Source organism: Rosa chinensis, chromosome 3 (genome assembly GCF_002994745.2).
Source record: "Rosa chinensis cultivar Old Blush chromosome 3, RchiOBHm-V2, whole genome shotgun sequence".
In the NCBI taxonomy this organism is placed as follows: Eukaryota; Viridiplantae; Streptophyta; class Magnoliopsida; order Rosales; family Rosaceae; genus Rosa; species Rosa chinensis.
In genome coordinates this window covers 758682-782106 of record NC_037090.1, presented here as the reverse complement: position 1 = coordinate 782106, position 23425 = coordinate 758682, and the positions used below count along the sequence as shown (strand labels likewise).

General features: G+C 41.7%; 3 protein-coding genes across 7 annotated transcripts; all 3 read left to right on the top strand.

Moving 5' to 3' along the window:
• Positions 1-1330: 1330 nt before the first annotated feature.
• Positions 1331-4533, top strand: LOC112194207. Of its 5 annotated transcripts, XR_002934098.2 has the most exons (3): positions 1331-2384; positions 3187-3326; positions 3453-4533. XR_002934098.2 is itself a non-coding variant. In XM_024334453.2 (2 exons), exon 1 carries the CDS (start codon positions 1414-1416, stop codon positions 2365-2367), a length of 954 nt encoding a protein of 317 aa, XP_024190221.1. In that variant the 5' UTR covers positions 1331-1413; the 3' UTR covers positions 2368-2384; positions 3511-4531. The 5 variants fall into 5 exon arrangements, 4 of the variants coding, with proteins under 4 accessions (XP_024190221.1, XP_024190220.1, XP_024190218.1 ...); XM_024334453.2 differs by lacking the exon at positions 3187-3326 and having other exon boundaries at positions 3511-4531; XM_024334452.2 differs by lacking the exon at positions 3187-3326 and having other exon boundaries at positions 3501-4531.
• A 2215-nt stretch (positions 4534-6748) lies between these two features.
• LOC112192426 (TPR repeat-containing thioredoxin TTL4) lies at positions 6749-9434 on the top strand. The gene is made up of 5 exons (XM_024332165.2): positions 6749-7512; positions 7595-7790; positions 7887-8053; positions 8633-8963; positions 9056-9434. The coding sequence occupies exons 1-5, from the start codon at positions 6749-6751 to the stop codon at positions 9233-9235; spliced, it is 1638 nt and encodes a 545-aa protein (XP_024187933.1). The 3' UTR covers positions 9236-9434.
• Positions 9435-10208: 774 nt separating this feature from the next.
• LOC112192787 (subtilisin-like protease SBT3) lies at positions 10209-15655 on the top strand. The gene is made up of 2 exons (XM_024332660.2): positions 10209-10704; positions 13824-15655. Exons 1-2 carry the CDS (start codon positions 10209-10211, stop codon positions 15623-15625), a joined length of 2298 nt encoding a protein of 765 aa, XP_024188428.1. The 3' UTR covers positions 15626-15655.
• The last annotated feature ends 7770 nt before the right edge of the window (positions 15656-23425 follow it).

Sequence of the window (23425 nt, the reverse complement as noted above, 5' to 3'; positions counted from 1 at the left end):
GCATGGCGAAGTTATATTGTATATCTGAAATGCTCTTTGATTTTGTTTACAATGTCCTCCTCTTGTTAGATCAATTCTCTTATTTTTGTCCAGGCATAAATGTCACTTGGTTTTGTCAGTCAATGGGGATACCCTTCAGTGCTTCTCTATCGATATCTGCTGGTGATTCACTGGTGTTTCCAAAGTTCTGGTAAGTATGAACATATTGTTGTACTTTGTGACATTATTGGATTCAGAAGTATAATAGATTTATATGTCCATATATTTGTTGCCTTAACTTCATACCCTTCACAACTTTTATCTACTTGATTGTTTTGACAGCTTCAATGTGCGTCCATGACCCAGAATGAGACTGAATGCTCAACCAACGGATGCAAGACTGCTTGTTTGGTCTTGCTAAATAATACATCAAAGAGATGGTGCTCTTGTGAGTTGTTGTTTCCCCACATTCGCACTATTTCCATCCAAGTAGTTTTCTTGTACATTGCGTGTTGCTTCATTGCAACAGTTCTTGAAGATATGATGGTCACCCTGATAATACCCGAATATGTTCTGAGTACCTACTCCCTGGATTCTACTTCCTGCAATTGATTTCTTATTCAAAAATGTCATTTGTTCGGCATGAAGACTTTGTGGCTTGAGCTGATGACATATGCTGTTGGTGCTTACTGGTTCTTTACACTAGTATTCTCTTGTAGCTGGGCAAGCATACACAACTCTGTTTTCTATGCCCTTTTATCTTTGAGGATATAACTATTAACATTATTTTCCTAGTCAATAACTGACCAGATGAACATTTTCGTGCTAAAAAACAATATCTTCAGGAGCTTGTACCGGCATCTTTAAAGTGTAAATATCTTCCAGTATAATTCTGTGTAAAGTGCCATTTCTTGCTCTCATTGCGGAGAAAGAATGGATGATACTGCAGCTGTAATGAACTTGATTTTGAATGTAAAGTATGTTGTTGTTTTGGGTGATTCAAATTGCAAGCATTAAAGATGGTCGGAACTCGGAAGGATTGTGGAATACAGACGACCACTCAGCAAGTTCACCAAAACAAAGCGACTAGTTCATGCGATACATTAAGTAGACTACAATTGATACAGAGATAGACTAGCTCTACACAAAGGTAGACTAATTTGAGTTCAAGTTAAGTTGGTCTAACTTATGCATGTAGTCAGTCTACTCCTATATCAAATTTATTTAATTTGATGTATCCAAGATACATTAATGCATGTATAACAGTAAAAATGACGTCATGTTAGAGTACAAAAACGACGTCGCTTTCGTACTCCAATTCAGTAATTAAATGCTGGAGACGACGTCGTGTTGGGGTATCAATTAAATACAGGGAGCCCTAAATCGGTCGTCTTCCCCAAAATTTCCAAAGCCCAAAGGGCTTCTTCGATTTCAATGACGACGACGACGAGCAGTGAGAAGAAGAAGAAGACTCGGGAGTTGCCGAACCTGACGGAGTGCCATTGCTGCCACCTCAGAGTCGACCTCGCCAAATCCTCCCAGAACAACAAGCTTCAGATTCTCTACAGCGAGTGGCGAATCGTCCTCCTCTGCAACAAGTGCTTGGCCCGCGTCGAATCCACCGAGCTCTGCTCCTACTGCTTCAACGACTCGTCGTCCGGCCACTGCTTCTCTTGCCGCCAGTGCAGGCGGCGAGTCCACAGGGACTGCGATTCCGAGTACCGCAGCGCCGCCGTCTGGTCCGGGTCGTCGTCTGCGGCCGCCGACGAGGTCTCTGTCTGCGCCGATTGCTGGGTGTCGGAGTCGCTGGCCAGGTGGAGGAGAAGTAGAAACGTCGGTAGTGGTAGAAAGAGTAGGGCGGATTTGGGATTGGGGAGATCTAGGGTTTTGAAGTATGAGAGGAAATGTGATCCAAATTCGACTGATTCATCTACAGAGGAGGAGGCCGGGTGCTTGAGACTTGATGGTGTTGAAGAAGAAGAAGAAGAAGAGATTGGGGATGATGAGCCGTTGAAGGAAGGACAAGGGAGTTGCTCAAATGGTGTCGAATCGGAGTCTCCACCGTCTTATAAACAAGATGACTGCAACTGCATCGCTTTGCCGAAAGTCGAAATTGGGAATGCAAAGCTTGATCCTTATTATTTCAAGTACAGGAGGAGGAGCAGTGTTGATCTGTCTCTGTTGACATACAAGAGGAGGAGCATTGTTGACTGCTTTAAGATTGATTGCCCTCTGTTGACATATAAGAGGAGAGGCAGTGTTGACTATCGGTTTATGTTTACGTATAAGAGGAGGAGGAACTTTGATCAATCTATGTTGACATATAAGAGGAGGAGACCTGAAATCGTTTACGCGAGTTCAAAGATGCAGCTCGAGGGTCAGTGCTGAATCCTCATAGTTCAGAGGTAGGATAGAACCTCTTGCTTTTGCTGAATTTTGCGCTTTCCTTTTTGGTTTTTTTTTTTTTTTTGACAGTCATGTGCTTCCAATTGGCTTGTTCTTGAATGCTTAGTGACACTGTATGAGTATTCATCTAGTATTAATCCAGATATCATGTTGTGTTGCCATGCCAGAGTTCAATGTGATTCATTTTTCCTGCATTTTGGTTCGTAATGATGAAGATAACATTGATTTACATTTAAGAATTAAAGATATACTATATATGGTCTAATTCATTGTTGTGATCACATATGCGTGCTAGCTGAAGGAAAAAGTTTAGTTTGATAGCTGGAAGAAACAGTCTCTTGTCAGAAGCAGAGAAACTAACCGTAATTAAATCTGAGGTTTCTAGACTAGGTTTACAATCTCTTGTCCCGGTTACTCAAAAGAATTAGTTGGACAGTGTAAAAAGAGTAGGAGAGTACCATTAATCACACTTTTTAAGTTAACATATCAGAGCACAGGCACCAATGGTTGCTCTATGTTAGTATATAGGAGTAGGAGAACCAAATTCTCCATGCTTGCCGAATAACTAGTCTTGAGGGCCTTTCCTGAATTCTGGTAGTTCTTTCTGTTTTCTTGAATGCATAGTCACTGTATGATTCTTCGTGTAGTTGCAGTTTCAAATATCATATTGTGTGCTCAGACAAGAACTCACAATGTTTTTATTTATTATTTTTTTGGATTGTAATGGTAATGAACTAATGATCAAATATCACAAGATTTAGAAGTCTAATATCAATGTAAATTGGTATAATGTCAATACAGATGCATGCCTGCTAAAGCCAAACAACAAGTCTACCACTAGAAAGCTACAACCTTTTCTAAATGGTAGGGGAAGTAACTTCAATTCATGATAAGATTCTAGACTATGTTAAAGATCCTTTTCACTTGGCATGTTTCCAAAGGTATTGGTTGGACTGTGAAAAACAGAACGCTCTTATTAATTTTTGTATAGGATTCTTCTGTTTTTTCCTTGCAATTGTTGGACATTTTAGTTTTCTGAAATGAGACTTTGCAATGGATATTGGAAGGTGGGCAGAGTAAAGGAATATGTGTTCCTTAACCTAATTATGATTCAGTGACAAGCAGTGAAACCCAAGCAAGGAAACAGGGGACTCGCCAAATCTCTCAAAATCTGACCTCGCCAAAGCCAAGAACAAGCTACAAATCCTGTACAGCGAGTGGCTTATCGTCTTTTTATGCAAGAAATGCGTCGTTCATGTTGATTTCATGGAGCTGTGCTCCTACTGCTTCATCATTTCGTCATCCCATGAATATTTATCTTGCTACCAGTGTGAGCAAAGAGTCCACACAGATACTGATTCTGAGTAGCAAAGTGTTGCGCTCTGGTCCAATTACTTGTTTGCTATGGAAGTTCTGACCGATTACTGGGTTCCTTAATCCCTGACTGGGTGGAGAGGAGTTGTGAGACGTAGGAGCAATAGGAACAAGTTTGATTAGGGACTGAGGAAGTTTAGGGTTTTGGCAGTGGAAATTGCGAGGAAATGTGATGCCTTTGATTTGGAAAGAAGCGGAGACTGAAGATGCGGATACTGATGCCGATGTTGATCCTCAATTGAGTTGTTGTGTTTCTGAATCATCTACAGACGTTGGTTGTTTGAAGCTGAAACGGTGGGGGCTTGATCTTGCAGAATAAACATTGGGCGTGATGGACTGTTGAAGGATGGAAGTTATACAAATGGTGTTGACTTGGAGTCTCCACCTTCTTATAAACAAGAACACTGCATCTGTATCACCAGGCCGAAGGAACGAATAATGCAATGCAAAGTTCGACCTATTTTTCCAATTACAGGAGAAGGAGCACTATTGATCACTCTGTTAATATCCAAGAGGAGGAGCAGTTTTCATCACTGTAAGAATTTGAGCACCATTGATTGTCCTATGTTGACATATAGCACCATCGGTTGCTCTTTGTTAACATATAAGAGGAGGATAGCTGAAATCCTCTACAATTTTTCGAGATTTAGTTTGATTAAAGGTAGCAGCATCACTAACTTTGATGAAAGTTGGCTTCAATTAAGTTTACACTCATGTCATGGTTACTCAGGCATTGGTTGGACAGTGTAAAAGAACAGGAGCATCAGGAATCACTCTTTATACATTTAAGATCAGCGATATCTGGACATTAGAGTAACATAACCAAAACCCTCCATATTACTCCACATCTAATAACTCGACATTAAGGCTACCTACAAAAAAAAAAAATTTGGTACTCCAATATGTATGGGATCTGGGACCGGTCTCCATGAGAATGTGAGATTACGACGATACTCCCTCGAGCCTGGACAAAAAATCCCAACAAACTCAAAGAAGCTGGATTTTTGATGAAAAAACGCGTGTATGGCAAGGCATTTTGACACAAATTGGGTCAAATTTTAAGCTCAAGCAAAAAACTATTTTGATTGTAAAATTAGGATTCTGAGACTCGCACAAGACTCGCAGAATATGCCGCAACTGCCGGAACTCTATTCCCGACTCCCAATTTTCTTTTTAACACTAGCAAACACAATTCAAAAATTTAGGCAAAACTTTTCGTATCAAGCGTGCAAAGCGGAAGAAATATTTCTTCATATAGGACCATACATTGTCATAATCTAAAGGAAAAGAAATGTTTTGTGCTTCGTAGGAAAATGAAAATGAAAGCACATTTTCTGAGATTTGGCCATTGGGAGTTGTTATCTAATTTTCTAAAGAGAAATTAATTCACGATTGTTAGTGTAGATATTCTTAATGAAATTTAGGAGCCAATGTGGCTGTTGAAATTTGGTGGAACCATGCTACTCTACACTAGTAAAATGCCCTAATACATTTAATAACGCCTTAAAGGTTAATTTTTTTTTTCACTAATCAGTCAATAAAAATAAATAAACAGTTTTACCTAAATTTAAATAACACTGTTGGAGGTAGGTCTACAACTATATCCTAGTTAATATATTCAATGAAATTTAAAATTTCACTTGCCTCAAAAAATGCATTGGAAGACTGGAAGAGACGACGCTGAAAATACATTTCCCAAATGTACGTTTACTCCTTCTACCATTCTAGAAGATATGCTAAAGTCTAGTCTATAAATCCACATTCCACAACTCAACGTCAGAGAGTAGCAGGAGGACTAGGAAGTAAGAACGTACAATGAGTACTACTAACCCAAAAGAAGAACCGATAACGGACGATGAATTCTATCACATACCCACACTGACACAGGAAACCCTAGTTAGGGTTTCTCTTCCGAAAGAAGAAGATCCTACGATTCTTCTTCGAGTTCAGAGTCAAGAACATCCTGACATATCCTACATGACCAGTCCTAGTATGCCGCTCAGACATGTGTTGCGAGATTAATGCAGACGCACATATCTCGACTTCGAAACGGTAAGGTTTTCCTTTGAGGGAAAAAGAGTACAGGAGAGTCATATTCCGGAACATTTTGAAATGGAGGATGGCAATGTCATCGACGCATTTACGACTCAGATAGGTGGTGCCATATATGTTCTTGATTTGGAAAAATTTAGTGACTTAGCTAGTAACTAATTAATTAGTTTCTGCAACCTGTTATAATTTGTTCAGATTGTAATCCTTCTCTTCTTTATCCTTGTTTGATGGAACAAAAACCAGCTCCATCTAATCTATCTGAAGTTCATGCATGTTTGATTGTTCTTTGGAAATGCATATTTACTTTGGTTCAGAATCAGTAAGGGGAAATATCTGTTTCTTGATCTCCCTCTATAACGTTTTTCTTTTTTAATTTCCCCTGTATAGTATAGTATATCAAGAAAAGTGGGTAATATAAATTATATATACATGAATTTAGGATTTTGATTGTCTTAGTGGCAGTACTTTCTATGTATATGTTGTAATTAAAATAAATGTTTTAAGAGCAAATCAAGATTCATTCCGCCGCGTGAACGCAAAAGGAGAAAAATAATCTTGGAAAAGATTTGATGGCGAATGAATTCATTATGCATTAATTTCTTAATTATAACAGTGTTTGGGTTTTCTTGGTAAGGAATCTATAGATAGGAGTATCGAATGGATCAGGTTCTAATTGCTGCATCATTCAGATTTCAAATTTCCAATTTTCACTCGCTCATGTTAAAAAAAAATTCAGTCTATGCCTGTTTCCTTGGAGGTGAGTCACTTGTTCTGTAATTTCTTCGACTCTTCGTCCATCTCCAATGCCTTGCTATATATATATGTATATATACATCTCAAGCTATATACCTCAAATATAATCCTACTTTTTCTTTAATTTGATTAGTTTCGAAATCAAACTAGCGAGTTCTTGTGATCCAGTATTCGTAACTAGATAATGGGTTTAGGCACCTGTGGCCTTTATGTCCCTTTTGGAAAGAAAAAGACCAGTGTAGGTCATGAGCATTTGAGCCCCAATCCTCGGAAATATGTTTCTGATAGTTTTGAGTCTTCTCCTTCTCATTCAAATACTAATATGTTGTGTTCTAAATCCCCAAGTGACAGAAATTTGGTCACTGAGAAGGAGTTTTGTCATCGAAGAAGTTCTTCAGTAGGTAACATACATAAACCCCCTCGAAATATTTTGACCTCGGGGAGGTCATCTGATGCAAGTCAAGCTGTAAAGTGGGCAAGTCAAGCTGACAGAGATTTGGTCACCGAGAAGAAGTTTCATCACCAAAGAAGTTTTTCACAAGGTAACTGTTATGAAAACCCTCAAAATAATTTAGTCCCGAGAAGGGCATCTGATGCAAATCAAGCTGCGAAGCAGTGTTTAAGTTCTACCAGATGTCAGTATTACGGCCATGGAAATATCATAAAGGGGTTAAATAGCGTAACAAAACCCCAAGACCCTGAAAGTGTGGAAGAGATCAACAATTTGGGCAACATGAAATATAGAAATGGGTACTTTAAGGAGGCAATATCCTTATATGATAAGGCCATTGCCTTGTGCCCTCAAAATGCTGCTTTCCATTCCAATAAGGCTGCAGCATTTATCAGCCTTGGTAGATTAACTGAAGCTGTGGAAGAGTGCCTAAAGGCAATCAAATGTGAACCATCGTGTTCTCGAGCCCATTATAGGCTTGGAACTCTTTATACTAGGTATTCTTTGTGATTGTATTATTGAAATTAGTTTCCTTTCTTCTTATCATAAATTTGTTATGAGATTTGACCTTTTATGCAGGTTTGGTCAAGTTGATAATGCAAGTTGGCATTTCGAGTTATCTGGGAAGAATATTGGCTCAGAAATTAGGCAGCGTCTATCACGTATTGAAGCTCACTACGTAAATACTAACAAGGCCAAGAAGGTTAAAGATTGGGATGGGGTTTTGAGAGAAAGCACTTTATGTATTGAAGCTGGAGTAGATGCATCAAACCAGGTGATTTGAAATTACTTGACTAAGTTTTATGGCTTGAAGCAAGTAACTTTGTTTACATTTAATTATATGATTATATTCTATGCTTTCTTGAGGCAGTTGGTTGCTTTAAAAGCTGAGGCTCTATTTAAGCTTCGAAGGGTAGATGAAGCTTTTGAATTAGTAAATGCTGCAAGTCATTCAGAAGAAAGTAGAGTCACAAAACCTTGCAAGGGGACAGCATGCTTGCTGATAATTGAAACTAAACTCAATCTGTATCTTGGAAGGTATGCAACGGCGCTTTACTTAATTAGATTAAGGTTCATTGTCCTAATATAAGATTCTGAATTGTGGATTGTCACATAATATATGGCCGAAGTACACTATATCCCACCCCTGTTCTGGCCTCTTTTCCTTTTCATTTACACACATTGCATTCTTATCACACCTCAGTCACTTTGATTGCCTGAAAGTGAACTACCAATATTACATTACACTTTGAAACCCAAGCTTCCTTAATTAATAGCCAAAAAGACTGAAGTACAAAATTGTTCAATTTTGAAACAGTAGTTTGTTTGCAATGTGTTGAAAAACTAGAAAGTTGTGAAATGAAAGCAATCTTAAGATAGAGGGTAGTAAAATGTAATTAGCCCTAAATATATTAAGAAAAGCTAGAAATACAGAAAACGCTATGCGAGCTATTTTTAATATGTAATGCTAATACATGAATTCTTAATCACTCAAAAGCACCAAAAACGGATATATCATATGTTGTCTGATTGCTTTCTGTACGTAGGATATTTTACTTGATTATGCTTTTCATCCCTAGAAATTACAATGGCACTAAATTTTTGATTGTGTTTCAGGTTTGAGAAAGGATTTAAGTCTGCAGAAAGAGCTGTGGACATGGATTCAACCCGGAAGTCTTTAAATTGGCTGAAGAAAGCTAGGGGTGCCGCAGATGCCAGGAAATGTGGAAATTCTTTCTACAAGGATCAAAAATACTTGGAGGCATGCACAATGTTTGGCCATGGTCTGCAGTATGTTCCTACAAACAATGTCTTACTTTGTGATCGAGCCGCTTGCAGGTCTAAGCTTGGACAGTGGGAAATGGCCATTGACGATTGCAATGCAGCTCTAAGAGAACGGCCTAATTTCCACAAAGCTCTTCTATGGCGCGCTCACTCTTATGCTAAAGTATGGCCCTCATAAAGTACACATTTCCCATTTTCTTTAGGTTTCTTATTTCTTGGTCAAAATAACTAACTAGCCAATTTTTACTGGACCAGCTTAGAAGATGGGAGGATTCTTTAAAGGACTATTCTGCATTGAGCAAGGAGTTTCCTGGAGATGAATTTATTGCCAGTTCTCTTGATCAAGTACAAATGGAATTGAAGGCTCAAACTGGTAGATTCTCAAGCCTTGAGCCAATAGTGGAAACAAATGGAATTGAAGGCTCAAGCTGGTAGTTTCTCAAGGCTCAAGCCGGTAGATTCTCAAGCCTCAGGCCAATTGAGGAAACATATATCTATTAGTTAATTTTTCCAGCTTATTAATCCATTCTTCTTAAGCTTGAGCTTTTGCAAAGCATAGATTAGGATATATATATATATATATATATATATATATATAACTTTCAAATCAGTTCATCAATGGGGATTACCACTTTGATTATGTTTGAAGTACTACAAAACTTGGCCAATGGCCATGGCTGAATGGAAAAACCGGCCAAGGTGGTTAGTGTTTAATTGTTTTGTTTTTTGTTGTTGTCTCTTTGATACCACTTCGATTATGTTTGAAGTACTACAAAACTTGGCCAATGGCCATGGCTGAATGGAAAAACCGGCCAAGGTGGTTAGTGTTTGTTTTTTTTTGTTGACTCTTTAATACTTCAGTGCCTTATGGCAGCAAACTTATAACTTACTTTATGAATTGCTGGAATATCCATAATCCTTGTACCAAATTCCTTTTTACCAGCGAAAGAGAAAGAGTGAGAATTTGTTTCAGTGGTTCATTCTGTAGAATCAATGCATGTAATAGAATGACGATTAAAGAAATAAAAACAGTTGCATAAAGAACTGATGCCTCTTGTTTTGACACTCATTTGACAGCACGTCGTTTTTGCAAGTAGCATTTTTAATTAAGTACTTGGTCTTCTGTATGGTAAGCATTGCCCTTCATCAATTAACAATGACCTAGTTGCTAATTATTCCTTGATGGGACCTAGCTACTTTCTTGTTTTGGCCATAAGTTGATGATACCAATGTTTACACAGACGCCGGCCTCTGTTCTTGGCTTCTTGTATGTTAGAAATTTTCAATGTACTGTTTTTCATCGTTATTTCCCTAATAAGGTCACTCACACTAACATTCAAACGTTTATATAACAGCAGATAGAAGCCTATCATGAAACTCAAGTAAAGCTCTAGTTGCTAAAGAAGCAATGAGGAATAACAATGGGATTCCTCTTCCTTGCATTTTCTCTGTTCTTTCATGTTTTCTGTTAACTGTACATGTCAACATGGCTTTGGCAGAGAGGTCTACTCATATTGTCCACATGGACAAGTCTCTCATGCCCAAGTCCTTCACTAGCCATCAACATTGGTACTCATCCATTGTTGATTCCTTCAAAACTGATCTTCACACCTCTTTGGATCGTAACAGGTCCATGCCATCCCTTTTATACACCTACGATAATGCCTTTCATGGTTTCTCTGCAGTTCTGTCCGCAGATGAATTGTTGAATTTAGAAAAGTCTCCAGCTTTTGTTTCTGCTTACAAGGATAAAACTGTCACAGTTGACACCACCCATACCACTACATTCCTCTCCCTCAACCCTTCCACTGGTTTGTTACCTGCTTCGAATTATGGTGAAGACATCATTGTTGGTGTCATTGATAGTGGGATCTGGCCAGAGAGCGATAGCTTCAGAGATGATGGTCTTGTTGGGTTCCCTCCTCATGCTAGAGACATCATTATTAATGATGTTTGTCTTGTAGGAAATAAAGAAAGAATAAAGCTAGAGTTGGATTCTTTCTTTTTTAGCCCGTAGGCATGTTGCTGGCATTGAAGAAAAACAAGAGTGTTTTTCTAATGGTTCCTTTCACACTTCCTTTATTGGAGGAGACAAGAAAGATGAAAACATGCAAGAAAACAAGGCAGCAAACAAGGAAAGTGAAAGCATGCAAGGGAAAAGAAGAAAAGGAGAAAGCATGCCGGCTTTGGAGAAAGAGCTGGAGAGAGAATGTGAGAGAGGGGGATATATATTCCCCATATCGGCAACATGGAGGGAGAGAGGGCAGAAGCACAAAGAGAGTAAGGAGAGAGCAGAAACTTTCTTTGTGAGCAACTCGGGTCTTCGTGTATAGAAGATAAAGTGAGTTGTGTGAATAGCTCTTGGGGTAGAGTAATCTTCTAGGTTGAGAGAGGGTGTACAAGGGGTATCCGATTGGATACAAGGGCTCGGGTTGGGTATAAACTTGAGTGCTCGAATTGTGTATAAATTTGAGCGGTGTAATCTTGTACTTGTGTAAATCTCTCATTAGTGAAGGTGAAACTCTCCGAGGACGTAGGCAAGGATATTGGCCGAACCTCGTTAAATCTTGCTGTCTTATTGGCTTGCTTATTTCTTATTTCCATCTCTACTAGTAGTACTTGCGTGACGGGGGATTAATTTCCCAACAGTGGTATCAGAGCTTCGGCTTATCGGTCGTGGATTGTTTGTCATGGCAAGTTCTAGCGTCTCACATTTCAAGGTGGAGCAGTTTGATGGAAAGGGAAATTTCACTCTATGGCAAAGGAGGGTGAAGGACATCCTAGTTCAACAAGGTCTTGCAAAACCTTTGAAGGGAAAGGATGCGAAGCCGGTGAAGATGTCAGATGAAGATTGGGAAGAGTTGGAGTCCCGGTGTGTCAGCACTATTAGGCTTTATATTGCTGACAATATTATCAATAATGTTAATAATGTTGATTCGGCAACTCAGCTTTGGGAAAAAATGGAGAAGCTTCATCTTGGGAAAGGCTTGCAGACGAAGTTGAATCTAAAGCGGGATCTCTACAAGCTCAAGATGGGAGAAGGTGCGAGTCTCATGGAGCACATGAACGTGTTCAGAGGATTGGTAGATCAACTAGCAAAAGTTGATGTAAAGATTGAGGAAGAAGATCAAGCCCTTCTACTTCTTACCTCGCTTCCCGATTCGTATGAGAATATTATCACTACAATCTTGTATGGTAAGGATACATTAAAGATGGAGGAGGTGGAATCGACTCTCTTAAATCACGAGAAGCGGAGGAAAGCCGATGATTCCCAAATTTCCGTCTTTGTTGCTCAAGATCAGAATCGATGGGGAAGGTCAACTGCCAGGGGATCTAGTGGACATAGCAGGTCTAAATCCAGAGGCAGGGGAAAGGGCAAGCAGTGCTACAAGTGCAAGGAGTGGGGACACATAAGGCCGGATTGTCCCTTGTGGAAAGAGAAGGATGATAAGGGCTCAGATTGCTCCATGACTGGTATAGCACAAGCTTCAAATGATTTTGGAGAATTTCTCACAGTCTCCAAAGGTAATTACACTTGTTCTCAACGTGATTGGATATTGGATACTGGTTCTTCTCATCATCTTTGCTCCAGGAGAGAATATTTTGATACGTTCCAAGAAGTCAAAGGATTTGTGACTTGGGGTGATGGCACAAGGCGTTGCGTCATGGGTGTTGGAACAGTGAAGATCAAGATGTTTGATGGAGCGGTTCGTACTTTGGGTGATGTTGTATACGTCCCAAGGTTCCGAAGAAATTTAGTATCCTTGAGCCAGCTAGACTCCAAGGGCTGCAGGGTTTCATCAGCAGGGGGAGCTATGAAAATATCACGTGGCTGCATGGTCCTAATGAAGGGAGAAAAGTGTGGAAGTATGTTCCGTCTGATAGGAAAAACTCAGACCTCGAAGGTTGAAGGGAAACGGTGTGCACGAGGATGCAGGTACCTGAAGCGGGTCTCGTTTGCGAGCATAGCAGAGACTCCAGTGACAAGTTTCCAAGTTTTAGACGATGGTGAGAGGGTAAATCCTGCTAGGGAAGGGGTCAAGTCGAGGTCCCTCTTCAGAGTCAACAGGTAATCGTTGCCTCGGGGCAGTTACACATGGTATTGGCCGACTGAATCAGGGGGAGCTAGGACCAAATGCAATTGACTCTGATTATATGTAACTGCGCAACTAGAAGGCCAATAGAATGCTTGTGGGTATAACAAGTTGTGTCTCGGATTGAGATGACTTCAAGAATTGAAGTAGTGATGCGGAGCTCTCCACCTAAGTCGGGAGGGGGAGATTGTTGGGTTCCCTCCTCATGCTAGAGACATCATTATTAATGATGTTTGTCTTGTAGGAAATAAAGAAAGAATAAAGCTAGAGTTGGATTCTTTCTTTTTTAGCCCGTAGGCATGTTGCTGGCATTGAAGAAAAACAAGAGTGTTTTTCTAATGGTTCCTTTCACACTTCCTTTATTGGAGGAGACAAGAAAGATGAAAACATGCAAGAAAACAAGGCAGCAAACAAGGAAAGTGAAAGCATGCAAGGGAAAAGAAGAAAAGGAGAAAGCATGCCGGCTTTGGAGAAAGAGCTGGAGAGAGAATGTGAGAGAGGGGGATATATATTCCCCATATCGGCAACATGGAGGGAGAGAGGGCAGAAGCACAAAGAGAGTAAGGAGAGAGCAGAAACTTTCTTTGTGAGCAACTCGGGTCTTCGTGTATAGAAGATAAAGTGAGTTGTGTGAATAGCTCTTGGGGTAGAGTAATCTTCTAGGTTGAGAGAGGGTGTACAAGGGGTATCCGATTGGATACAAGGGCTCGGGTTGGGTATAAACTTGAGTGCTCGAATTGTGTATAAATTTGAGCGGTGTAATCTTGTACTTGTGTAAATCTCTCATTAGTGAAGGTGAAACTCTCCGAGGACGTAGGCAAGGATATTGGCCGAACCTCGTTAAATCTTGCTGTCTTATTGGCTTGCTTATTTCTTATTTCCATCTCTACTAGTAGTACTTGCGTGACGGGGGATTAATTTCCCAACAGGTCTGACCAAGAACATTCCAGCTAAGTGGAAGGGAAGATGTGAGGTTGGACAAGAGTTCAATGCCTCTTTGTGTAACAACAAATTAATAGGAGCAAGATACTTTAACAAGGGTGTGAGGGCTGCAAACCCCGGTGTCACACTTAGCATGAACTCTGCTAGAGACTCTGAAGGCCATGGGACTCACACATCCTCGACCGCTGCAGGGAACTTCGTGAATGGGGCATCTTATTTCGGTTATGCTAAAGGAACAGCTAGAGGTGTAGCACCACGTTCCAGGGTTGCCATGTACAAGGTCCTTTGGGATGAAGGTAGATATGCCTCTGATGTTCTAGCAGGCATGGACCAAGCTATTGCGGATGGTGTGGATGTTATTTCAATCTCACTGGGCTTTGATGACACGCCATTGTACGAGGATCCCGTAGCAATAGCATCCTTTGCCGCTATGGAGAAGAACGTAGTAGTTTCATCTTCAGCCGGAAATGAAGGCACAAAGGGCCTTGGGAAATTGCACAATGGCATCCCTTGGGCCCTGACTGTTGCAGCTGGCACGATTGACCGATCATTTGGTGGAACATTAAGTCTTGGTAATGGTTTAACCGTTCCTGGATTTACCTTGTTCCCAGAAAATGCTCTGATAAATAAGCTTCCACTGGTTTACAACAAGACATTATCAGCTTGCAACGACACAGAACTATTATATACTGGCCCCAGTGCAATCCTCATATGTGATGACATTTCGGATATCCGTGGTCAAATATCTCATATCATTGCTGCAGAGGTGCTTGGAGCTGTCTTTATTTCGAACGATCCTAATATTCATGAGTTAGGATATGTTGGAACTCCTATGGTGGTGGTAAGTCCAGATGATGGACCAGCTCTTTTCAAATATGCAAAAAGTGCTGACCCTATCGTTAGCATAACTTTCCAACAAACATTTGTTGGGACAAAGCCTGCACCGGCTGCTGCATTTTACTCTTCAAGAGGTCCTTCATCAAGTTATCCAGGTATCTTAAAGCCGGACATAATGGCACCGGGGTCATTAGTCTTGGCTGCTTGGCCTCCGAATGTAGCAGCTGCCCAAATTGGTGAAAATGTGATGTTACCAAGTGACTATAATTTGATATCTGGAACATCCATGTCTTGCCCTCATGCTTCAGGAGTAGCTGCTCTACTGAAAGGTGCACACCCAGAATGGAGTGCAGCTGCCATTAGGTCTGCTTTGGTCACCACAGCCAACCCATTAGACAATACTCAGAATCCAATTCGTGACAATGGTGACAATTTCAACTTTGCTTCACCTCTAGCTATGGGAGCAGGCCAGATTGATCCTAACAGAGCACTTGAACCTGGTTTGATATATGATGCAACCACTCAAGACTATATCAATCTCTTGTGCTCCACAAACTTTACCCGCAAGCAAATCTCAGCCATCACTAGATCACATGACTACGATTGTTCCAAGCCATCGGGTGATCTGAACTACCCATCGTTCGTCGCTTTGTATGGTCGACATCATCCAAAGAAATTAAGGGTTCAAAAGTTTCAGAGGACAGCAACAAATGTGGGAGATGCTGCAGCCAAGTACAAGGCTGTGGTAACAGCTCCAAAGGGTTCTACGGTAACAGTGTCGCCTGAGATACTGAAATTTGCAAATATATATGAAAAGCAAAACTACACTGTTACTATAAAGTATGAGGGGGACAAAAAGAATAGAAAGGTTTCTTTTGGTGAACTTGTTTGGGTCGAAGAAAATGGAAAATACAAAGTCAGGAGCCCCATTGTAGTGTCACCTCTTGTTTGATCAGCTTAAGGTAATTAAGGTCTTGTAAGGCTTGGCAATGGATTAAAATATTTCAAATAAGAGAAATCTAAACTGACATGTGGAGCTAGAAAATAGAGATTAATTTATGCAAATTAGCATTTTATCGAGCTCATTGCCATAATGCACAGTTTTTGCAGGTGTTTCAAGACATACCAATTCTGGAGCATATCTCTCACCTTCCCGCAGTAAACAAATTCAAAAGGTTGAATTCCTTCAGTAACTGTATCTAACACAATACTCATCTCCAAAACAATCCAAGAATCAATAAATACATTTTCACATAAATGCCTTTTTATTTATTTAATTTTTTTTTTTTGAGAAAAATCTTCGTATGCCTTTGACTATACTTGTATATGAGAAAATGAAATGAACATCGATCGGATGGTGAAGGGCGAATACCTTAGACCCCATTTTTCTCTTGTCTTCAAAGTCAGCCCAGCCAACGATATTATAACGTTTCATTTGCTGATATCCAGTAAGATGTTGAATATGTTAAGTTACCTGAACAATACTGAATTTCACATGAACAAGAAAAATGGCCGAAAGTTATTTTTTCTTAAAAAGTTTAAACTGTCAAGTACCTTGTCTATAGAATCAAGGTAAATCCATTTTTTCATTTGGCTAGTACAAATTAGTCCGGCCGCCAAAACCATCATAAACAGAACCAGTTTGAAGACATGACTCTTACTAATAGAGATCATTAATTAGTGATATATTCTTCTTCTTCTTGTTTTTTTTTTTTTTATAAGTATATTAGTGATATATTTGTTTGAACCCAAAATGAGCATTTTGGCCTGACAAGGCGTGTCTTGGAGAAATTGAGTCAATGTATGTGGCTCAAGCTATATATTGTCGACAAGTTTGAAATATATTATTTAGAGGCTAAATAAAGTAGACTTTCAGAATTATGGAAGATTATGCAAGCTGTAAGAAAAGGCACGCTCATGCGAATATTCATACTCCATCCATAGTTCGAAAAAAAGTTAGGCGCTAGTCGGGCGGTGGGCAGGGGATTAGCGCTCAGGCGCCTAGGCGGTTTTGTATTTTTTTAATTTTTATTTTATTTTGATAGCATATAATTATATAAATAAGAAGGGTTATTATCACAAATGGTACATGAACTATACCTCAATCTTATTGATGGTACCTGAACTTCAATTTTGATCACAACTAGTATCCAAACTTTTCGATTTCATTTTAAATGGTACCTAGAGCCACCTCCGATCACTATTCCCACTAAAAACGGCATGGGAGGCGATCATAGTAATGATTTTTGATGATTTCGAGGGTTGCAATCATATATAGTGATGATTTTTTGGTAATAAACTTGCCTTGAACTTGTTTTTTTGTTTTTTGTTTTTTTAGATTTGACTTTTTTGGCCGGAATAGTATCGAAGGTGGCCTTAGGTACCATTTAAAATGAAATTGAAAAGTTTAGGTACTGGTTGTGATCAAAATTGAAGTTTATTGATAAAATAGATGATAAGTTCATGTACCATTTGTGATAATAACCCAAATAAGAAACTATAAAGAATTGCAAGAGTAATAAAATACAAAAAAATGATATAGTGAGCACGTTATCCCCAAAAGAGGCACAGAGCCCATTATCTAGCTACTGTGTCAACAAAAGAAATAAAAAAAGTTGAGCACGTTATCCCCATTTTCAAATCCAATAATTTTTTTTTTCCAATCTCTATCTTCTTATCTTTGAGTGGATCCACCAAACCTACCATATTCCTGTTCTCGTTCTTCTTCTTCTTCATCAACCCCAAAACCATCTCTCTCTCTCTCTCTCTCTCTCTCTCTCTCTCTCTCATTTCTTTCTGTTTCTGATCCAAAAAGCTCTGGCCATTGAAACAAGAAAGCTCCCATCTTTGAAATCCTTCAAATCTCTTCAAAGCTGCTATGCCATCCACCCTCCTCTCATATCTACCCATCAAACCCATCTCAGTATCTTCACTCCCAGACCGCCTCTCTGTGCATGTTTCCATATCTGAACTCCTGGTCTACCCGAAATCTGACCACAGCACCCTAAACCCAACCGCCTAGCATTTTCCGCCCAGTCGCCTAGCGCTTAATCGCCCGCCTAGGCCGCCTACTCGCCCGCCCAATATTAGGCCGCCCAACATTAATGCCTACCCATTAATCGAGGCAGTCACTCGCCGCCTAGGGCCTAGGTGGGCTGGGCGGCCAAGTTTTAGAACACTAACTCCATCCAATTAAGGAATATGACATGCACGTGGGAAAGCATTCAACTACATTTCATGGTGACCAACAGGGAAAACCTATCATGATTCCATAAGTGCTTAACCCACCATGATTCCATAAGTGCTTACCATGATTCTATAAGTACTTAACCCACCATGATTCCGTAAGTGTTTAACCCACCATGATTCCATTAGTGCTTAAGTGTTTAACCCATCATGATTTGTTTAAGGCCAACCACTATGGCTTGGTAGCTTATATATAGAGGCTACGACGAAGTAACAGAGACAGCCAATTTTCATCAACTAATCTCTACGACTACTCAAGTCTCTCCGGAGAACCCCTCTCTTTCTCTTACCGGTGATCACACTCCAGTCCTAGTCTTCTCAGGAGCCGACTGTCAGTGCCACCAAACCCTCTGTCAAAGTGCTTCGGTCCTAGTCTCCTCGGGAGCCGACTGTAGTACCGCGACCACAACGGTTACAGAACCAGCCAAGCAAGGGTAACTCCCTCGCAAACCAGCCAAGCTAAAGTCACGCTTTAGCAAGTTCTCCTCACTTCCTAGTGATTTTCGCTCTGCTCGATCTACGACATCAAGTATCGATTGTGTGATTTTGAAGAAGCTTAGCAAAAGTCCTCACCACGAGGCACAAAGAATCCCGCGACGAGGTTGGTGCTCTCCTCGTCCACAATTGCTCAAAATAAGTCAGGTCAAGGGACACCTTCGACGACCGCACCCGAACGGTGCTGGCACGCCCGCGCAGAAAAGAGACTGTTGACCAGCTGCAACAAAACTGGAGCCAAACATTTTGGCACGCCCAATGGGACCTACTGCATAGCGTTTCTTCACGATCGCAGCCATTGGGAAGTCAAACGCAAACCCTTATCAAAAGGTTTACGTTAACTGCCCGAAACACAAGACCTCCAGTTACAGACAGCACTCGCGTGCAGACTGTCGTGGTCTTTCTGAAGAACTGGTAATCCAGAGATTTTCCCTCAATCCGCCATCGACTTAGATGACAACCGAGTAAGGAGGAAATCGACAGCCTACTACTGAAGGCTACAAAGTTCCCGCCGCCCAGCCTAATGAGACTGGCGATAGCATCACCCAGGTAGCCGCATGGGCGGTTACAACTATTGACTTTGTGCCTATTCTTGTTCCAGAGAATGCCACCATAGAAGAGCGGCTTAATATCCTTCAACAGAATTCTGCCGCATACCATGAGAAGATGGAAAAAGCCCTTGCGGAGGACCACCGACGGCTTAATGAGTTCACGATCTCGGTCAAGAGGCTTGAGCTAGGGGCACAACAAACACAAGGGCAATTGGATGGCATGAACCAAAAAATGCAGAAGAACCACGAAGAGCTTTTAGCCGCAAGCAAACACATCGCCACAGACGTCGCGGCTATCAAAAATGAGGGATCCAATCTCGCGACCCAGGTTGCCATGCAGAAAGCTGACTTAGACCAGGCTAAAGAGGTTCTGAATAAAGATCTGGGAGATCCTAATGCCATCCTTGGTTCGCTTGGCCAACCCACAGGGTCAGGCAAGTATGTACCGCCGAATGCTCGAGACAAAGTCATCGGTAGTGGCGCGGCAACCCACATTCTGGCTACAACCACCACGTCGGCCAGGAGTAAGGCAAATACTCTAACGATCGGTGAAAAAGTTAATAAGGCACCAACGGTCATGCAGAAATTAAAGGGGGACTTTTAATAGCGCCAGGGGAATCGACCTTGAGCCTGTCATAGCTACCCAATACGACAGCAATGGATACGATTGCGTATTCGAAGAATCTCTAGGGGTTGACCATGCTAGAAGTTCAGCAAAGGTTACCGCGACCGCGAAGAGTCAAATAGCAGCAAGAATTACATTGCAGACATCAGCCCAACCCAAGACGGCTAGTGTAGGCGGCATATCGTGGACTGGTCAAACATCACTGGAGCCACCCTTGATCCGGCTAGTTGGTGAAACAATATTCCACGTCCCTCATCTGCCCCCAGATCCCTGGTACATAAGGAGAGAAGAGGTAGAGAAGATGATCAGGGCCGCGAACTAGAGGCCTATCAGGGGCCTTTCCGACAGCACATTATGCACTCACCTTATCCTAGGGGATATAAGAACATCACGTTCTCTACTTTCTCGGGAGAGGAAGTCGAAAGTGTCGCGGCCCATTTGGTCAGGTTTCGAGTACAGTGTGGCCAATACCAGAACAATGACAATCTGAAATGTAAGATCTTCGCCACTTCTTTGTTGGGGACTGCCTCCACCTAGTTCACTAAGCTGCAACCAGGATAAGTTGCGAGTTGGCCCGCAATGGAAAAGTTGTTCAAGGAAACTTTCGGGACTATCGAGCCTAAGGTAGATCTGGCTTCACTTACTCAGATGTCTCAACAGCCAACTGAATCTGCTGTCACATACCTTCAGCGCTTCCAGATACAGAAGGGGAAGTTGAACGTGATTCTTCTAGAGAAATAACTGGTGAAGTTGGCTTAGAGCCTCGCCAACGCAAGAAGCAGCATGGAAGCATGGAAGCATGTTCAGCTCCATAAAGGAACTGATCACAGAAGTAGGAAGTTTCGAGCACTTGCTCAGGGAGATGGATGCTATGAAAAATGCCTCAAAAGGGACATACATCCTAGGGAAAAGCATAACAGTGGCTGCGCTCAGCCATCAATCAAGTTCCTATGATCCTTACTATAGGAGCGAGGAATCCAGCCTGGCAGAGGCTGAAGAGTCCGAGGAAGATGAAGTAGCAGCACTCGAGCTCACCGGAAAGAAGGCATCAGTGCTAAAGCAGCTGAAACTGTGCAAAGAGCCTGTGAAACTCAAGTCGATGGTCTTTACCAAACCTGAATTCGCAAGTCATACCTATGATGCAAATAAAGCTCATGAGATCTTAGATGAGATGATCACTGCGAAGATGGTGAAGACCCACTTAGGGCGATTCCCCAAACCGGATCAGCTTAGGAGAAAGAAATACTGTAAGCTCCACAATTTGTGGAATCATAACACAGCTGACTGGTCAGGTTAAAGGATCAGATCTAGATCTGGTTGAATAATGGTAGCTTACAGGTTGAAGCGCCAGCAACAGCAGCGGCGCTGGTAGATTTTGATCCCTTCCCAAACACTGGAGTCAACATGGTTGACGTGGTTTGGGATACAAAGGATTAACAGAGGCGGAGCCTAGATCGTACCATCGGGGGCTTAGAAAAGGTGACAGAACAGTTCGTGAAGCGGAGATCCTAGACGGCTCCACCTATTATTCTATGCTCATGGTGCAAGGAGGAATGTGATATCCAGGCATTGCATGAAGAGGACGAACGGACTGTTCGCTTTGGCTCCTTATCGCCAATGAAGTTACTGGCACATTCTAGAAGCTTCCAGCCAGGTAGCCCAAGAACACACGCTGGGTCAGGAACTTCTTCCCCAAAGGATTCTAACTTGTTCAAGAAGCTGAAGGTTGCGAGAGAAAGAGAAAAGGCGAATGAACGGCCTGATGTTAAGACCAGACCTTATATTCCCCCAGTGCCGACGTCTTCCGTCAAAGAAGGAAGATGGTATACACAGAAGAAAGGCAAGGCGGTGGAGATGAGCTCTTCAACGAAGAGAAAACTCCAACGGAGGTTTGGAGAAGCAAAGCAAACCTTAGAAGTGCTGGATCAGGGGTTGATTAAACCATCGCAGTTGGTGAGATCTCCAGAAGAATACCAAAGACCGGTGAAGACACTGACCTCCAAAAGGTTCATCGCCCCGCAGGTTTTCCAGCGGCGTCCTAAGATGTCGCAACGGGCTCCAAAAACCAGCGCTCGCCTGAAGGACAGTCAGGAGAAGTCCCTAACTCCCACGAGATGAGAATCGCTGCCAGCTTGTAAAGTCAATGTTTGACGGAGAATATCTCGCGAAGGAAGAGATAACGAGCCTTCAATCTTTGACAGGCTGGGGGGCAAAGATAATCGGTCTGCAATTGTGCAGTGGAGGCCTAAGAAGGTTCAAAGCATAGTAGTTGCGAACTCAAAAGGGGCTTCATCAGTAAAGCAGAGGCAGGACCCACCCAAGAAGGAATTTACCTCAGCGACGGATTAGCAAGAGCAGGTCATGATCCAAAAAGAAGGATCGCTGGCTACTTACGTCGCAAGCAATTTCACGGAGGAAGTGGACTTGAGCTCTCCCGCAGTGAAATCAGAAGAAGCAGACATGTTGGACATTATATGTAACATGGTGTATGTCCTATCATCAAAATATGCCTTGCCAGTGGTAGCTCGGGAATTCCAAGCAGAGGATGATAAATCATTGGACAAATGAACGTTCGAGATCACCTTAGTGGCGTCATCTCTCGCGAAGAAACCCACGCCAAAGGAGGTCGAACCAGCAGAGGCAGCAAACACCAATGTGAGAGACCAGGACATGGGTTTCAGCAAGCCAACGCCAGCAATGGCGCAACACATGAGGCCATTGTATATCTTCGTCGATGTGAACGACATCATGGTTAGCAAGATCATGGTAGACACAGGCGCTGCAGTCAACGTCTTAACCACCAGAACCATGCATCTGTTAGGTATCAAGAAAGAGAAGATCCAATCCACGTCCCTTACGCTAAAGAACTTCGTGGGGACTGTAACCAAAACATTGGGTTTGATTTTCCTACAAGTCAAGGTGGGTCCAGCAGAAGGGGTTTACGCTTTCTTTGTTACAGATTGCTATGAGGCATATAGCGCAATTTTGGGCCGCAACTGGATCCACAGAAGTTATTGTGTCCCATCCACCCTTCATCCTGATCATATGGGACAGAGTCGCGGACAAGGCGAAAATTTTCAAAGCAGACCCGCGATCTTTTTCGATGTCCGCCAGCTACGTGGACGCAAGGTACTACCTAGAACCAATCTCTCCTTTATAGGTCGTGGGTATTGTTGATAAAGGCCGCGGTGACGGCCTCTGAATTGGCACAATAGGGGCTCGCGGTCGCAAATATTAGTTATGGTTTGTCCACAAAACTCCATCAAAGACTTGATTCGAATAGCTTCCGAGTTATAATCAAGCACAGACTTGAAATCACAAAAGCGGAGGCTATGTCATCTCACTTTTAAGTCAGGAAGCAAGGAGTCATGAACGTTACCAAATCGTTGCTCAAGTTCCACCCATAGTTTTCTGGGGTCTTCCTCATTGAGGTATTCACTTTGGAGCGCGTCATTCATGTGCCTTGTCATGAGAATTATGGCTTTAGCTTGATTTGCTTTGAAAGCAATAGCTTGCTCAACGGAGAGCACGTTCTAACTAGGCTCTTGGATGGCTTCAAGAAGTCCATCAGCCTTAAGATGTTGGCGCACATCTCAGACCCACCTATGGTATCCTGCGCCAGTTGTCTCTAGTGGAACAAAGTTAAGCTTGTTTAGGTTACTCATCCTGAACAACAACACAAGATTAGGGTTAGTTTCGGAGCGAAAAATGTTGCCACAAAAAATTATAAAATTTCTGAGCGTAGTTGCTTCCAAGAAATTTAGGGATTTTCTTAGCGTAGTCGCTTCCAAGAAAATCTGATTCCAATAGGGGTTTTGTATTAGATCGAAACAAC

Coding starts and splice junctions, on each gene's coding strand:
- LOC112192787 (XM_024332660.2), top strand. CDS start 10,209: ATGAGGAATAACAATGGGATTCCTCTTCCTTGCATTTTCTCTGTTCTT. Junction 10,705..13,823: donor CGATAGCTTCAGAGATGATG/GTCTTGTTGGGT, acceptor ATTTCCCAACAG/GTCTGACCAAGAACATTCCA.
- LOC112194207 (XM_024334453.2), top strand. CDS start 1,414: ATGACGACGACGACGAGCAGTGAGAAGAAGAAGAAGACTCGGGAGTTG.
- LOC112192426 (XM_024332165.2), top strand. CDS start 6,749: ATGGGTTTAGGCACCTGTGGCCTTTATGTCCCTTTTGGAAAGAAAAAG. Junction 7,513..7,594: donor CTTGGAACTCTTTATACTAG/GTATTCTTTGTG, acceptor CCTTTTATGCAG/GTTTGGTCAAGTTGATAATG. Junction 7,791..7,886: donor GAGTAGATGCATCAAACCAG/GTGATTTGAAAT, acceptor TTCTTGAGGCAG/TTGGTTGCTTTAAAAGCTGA.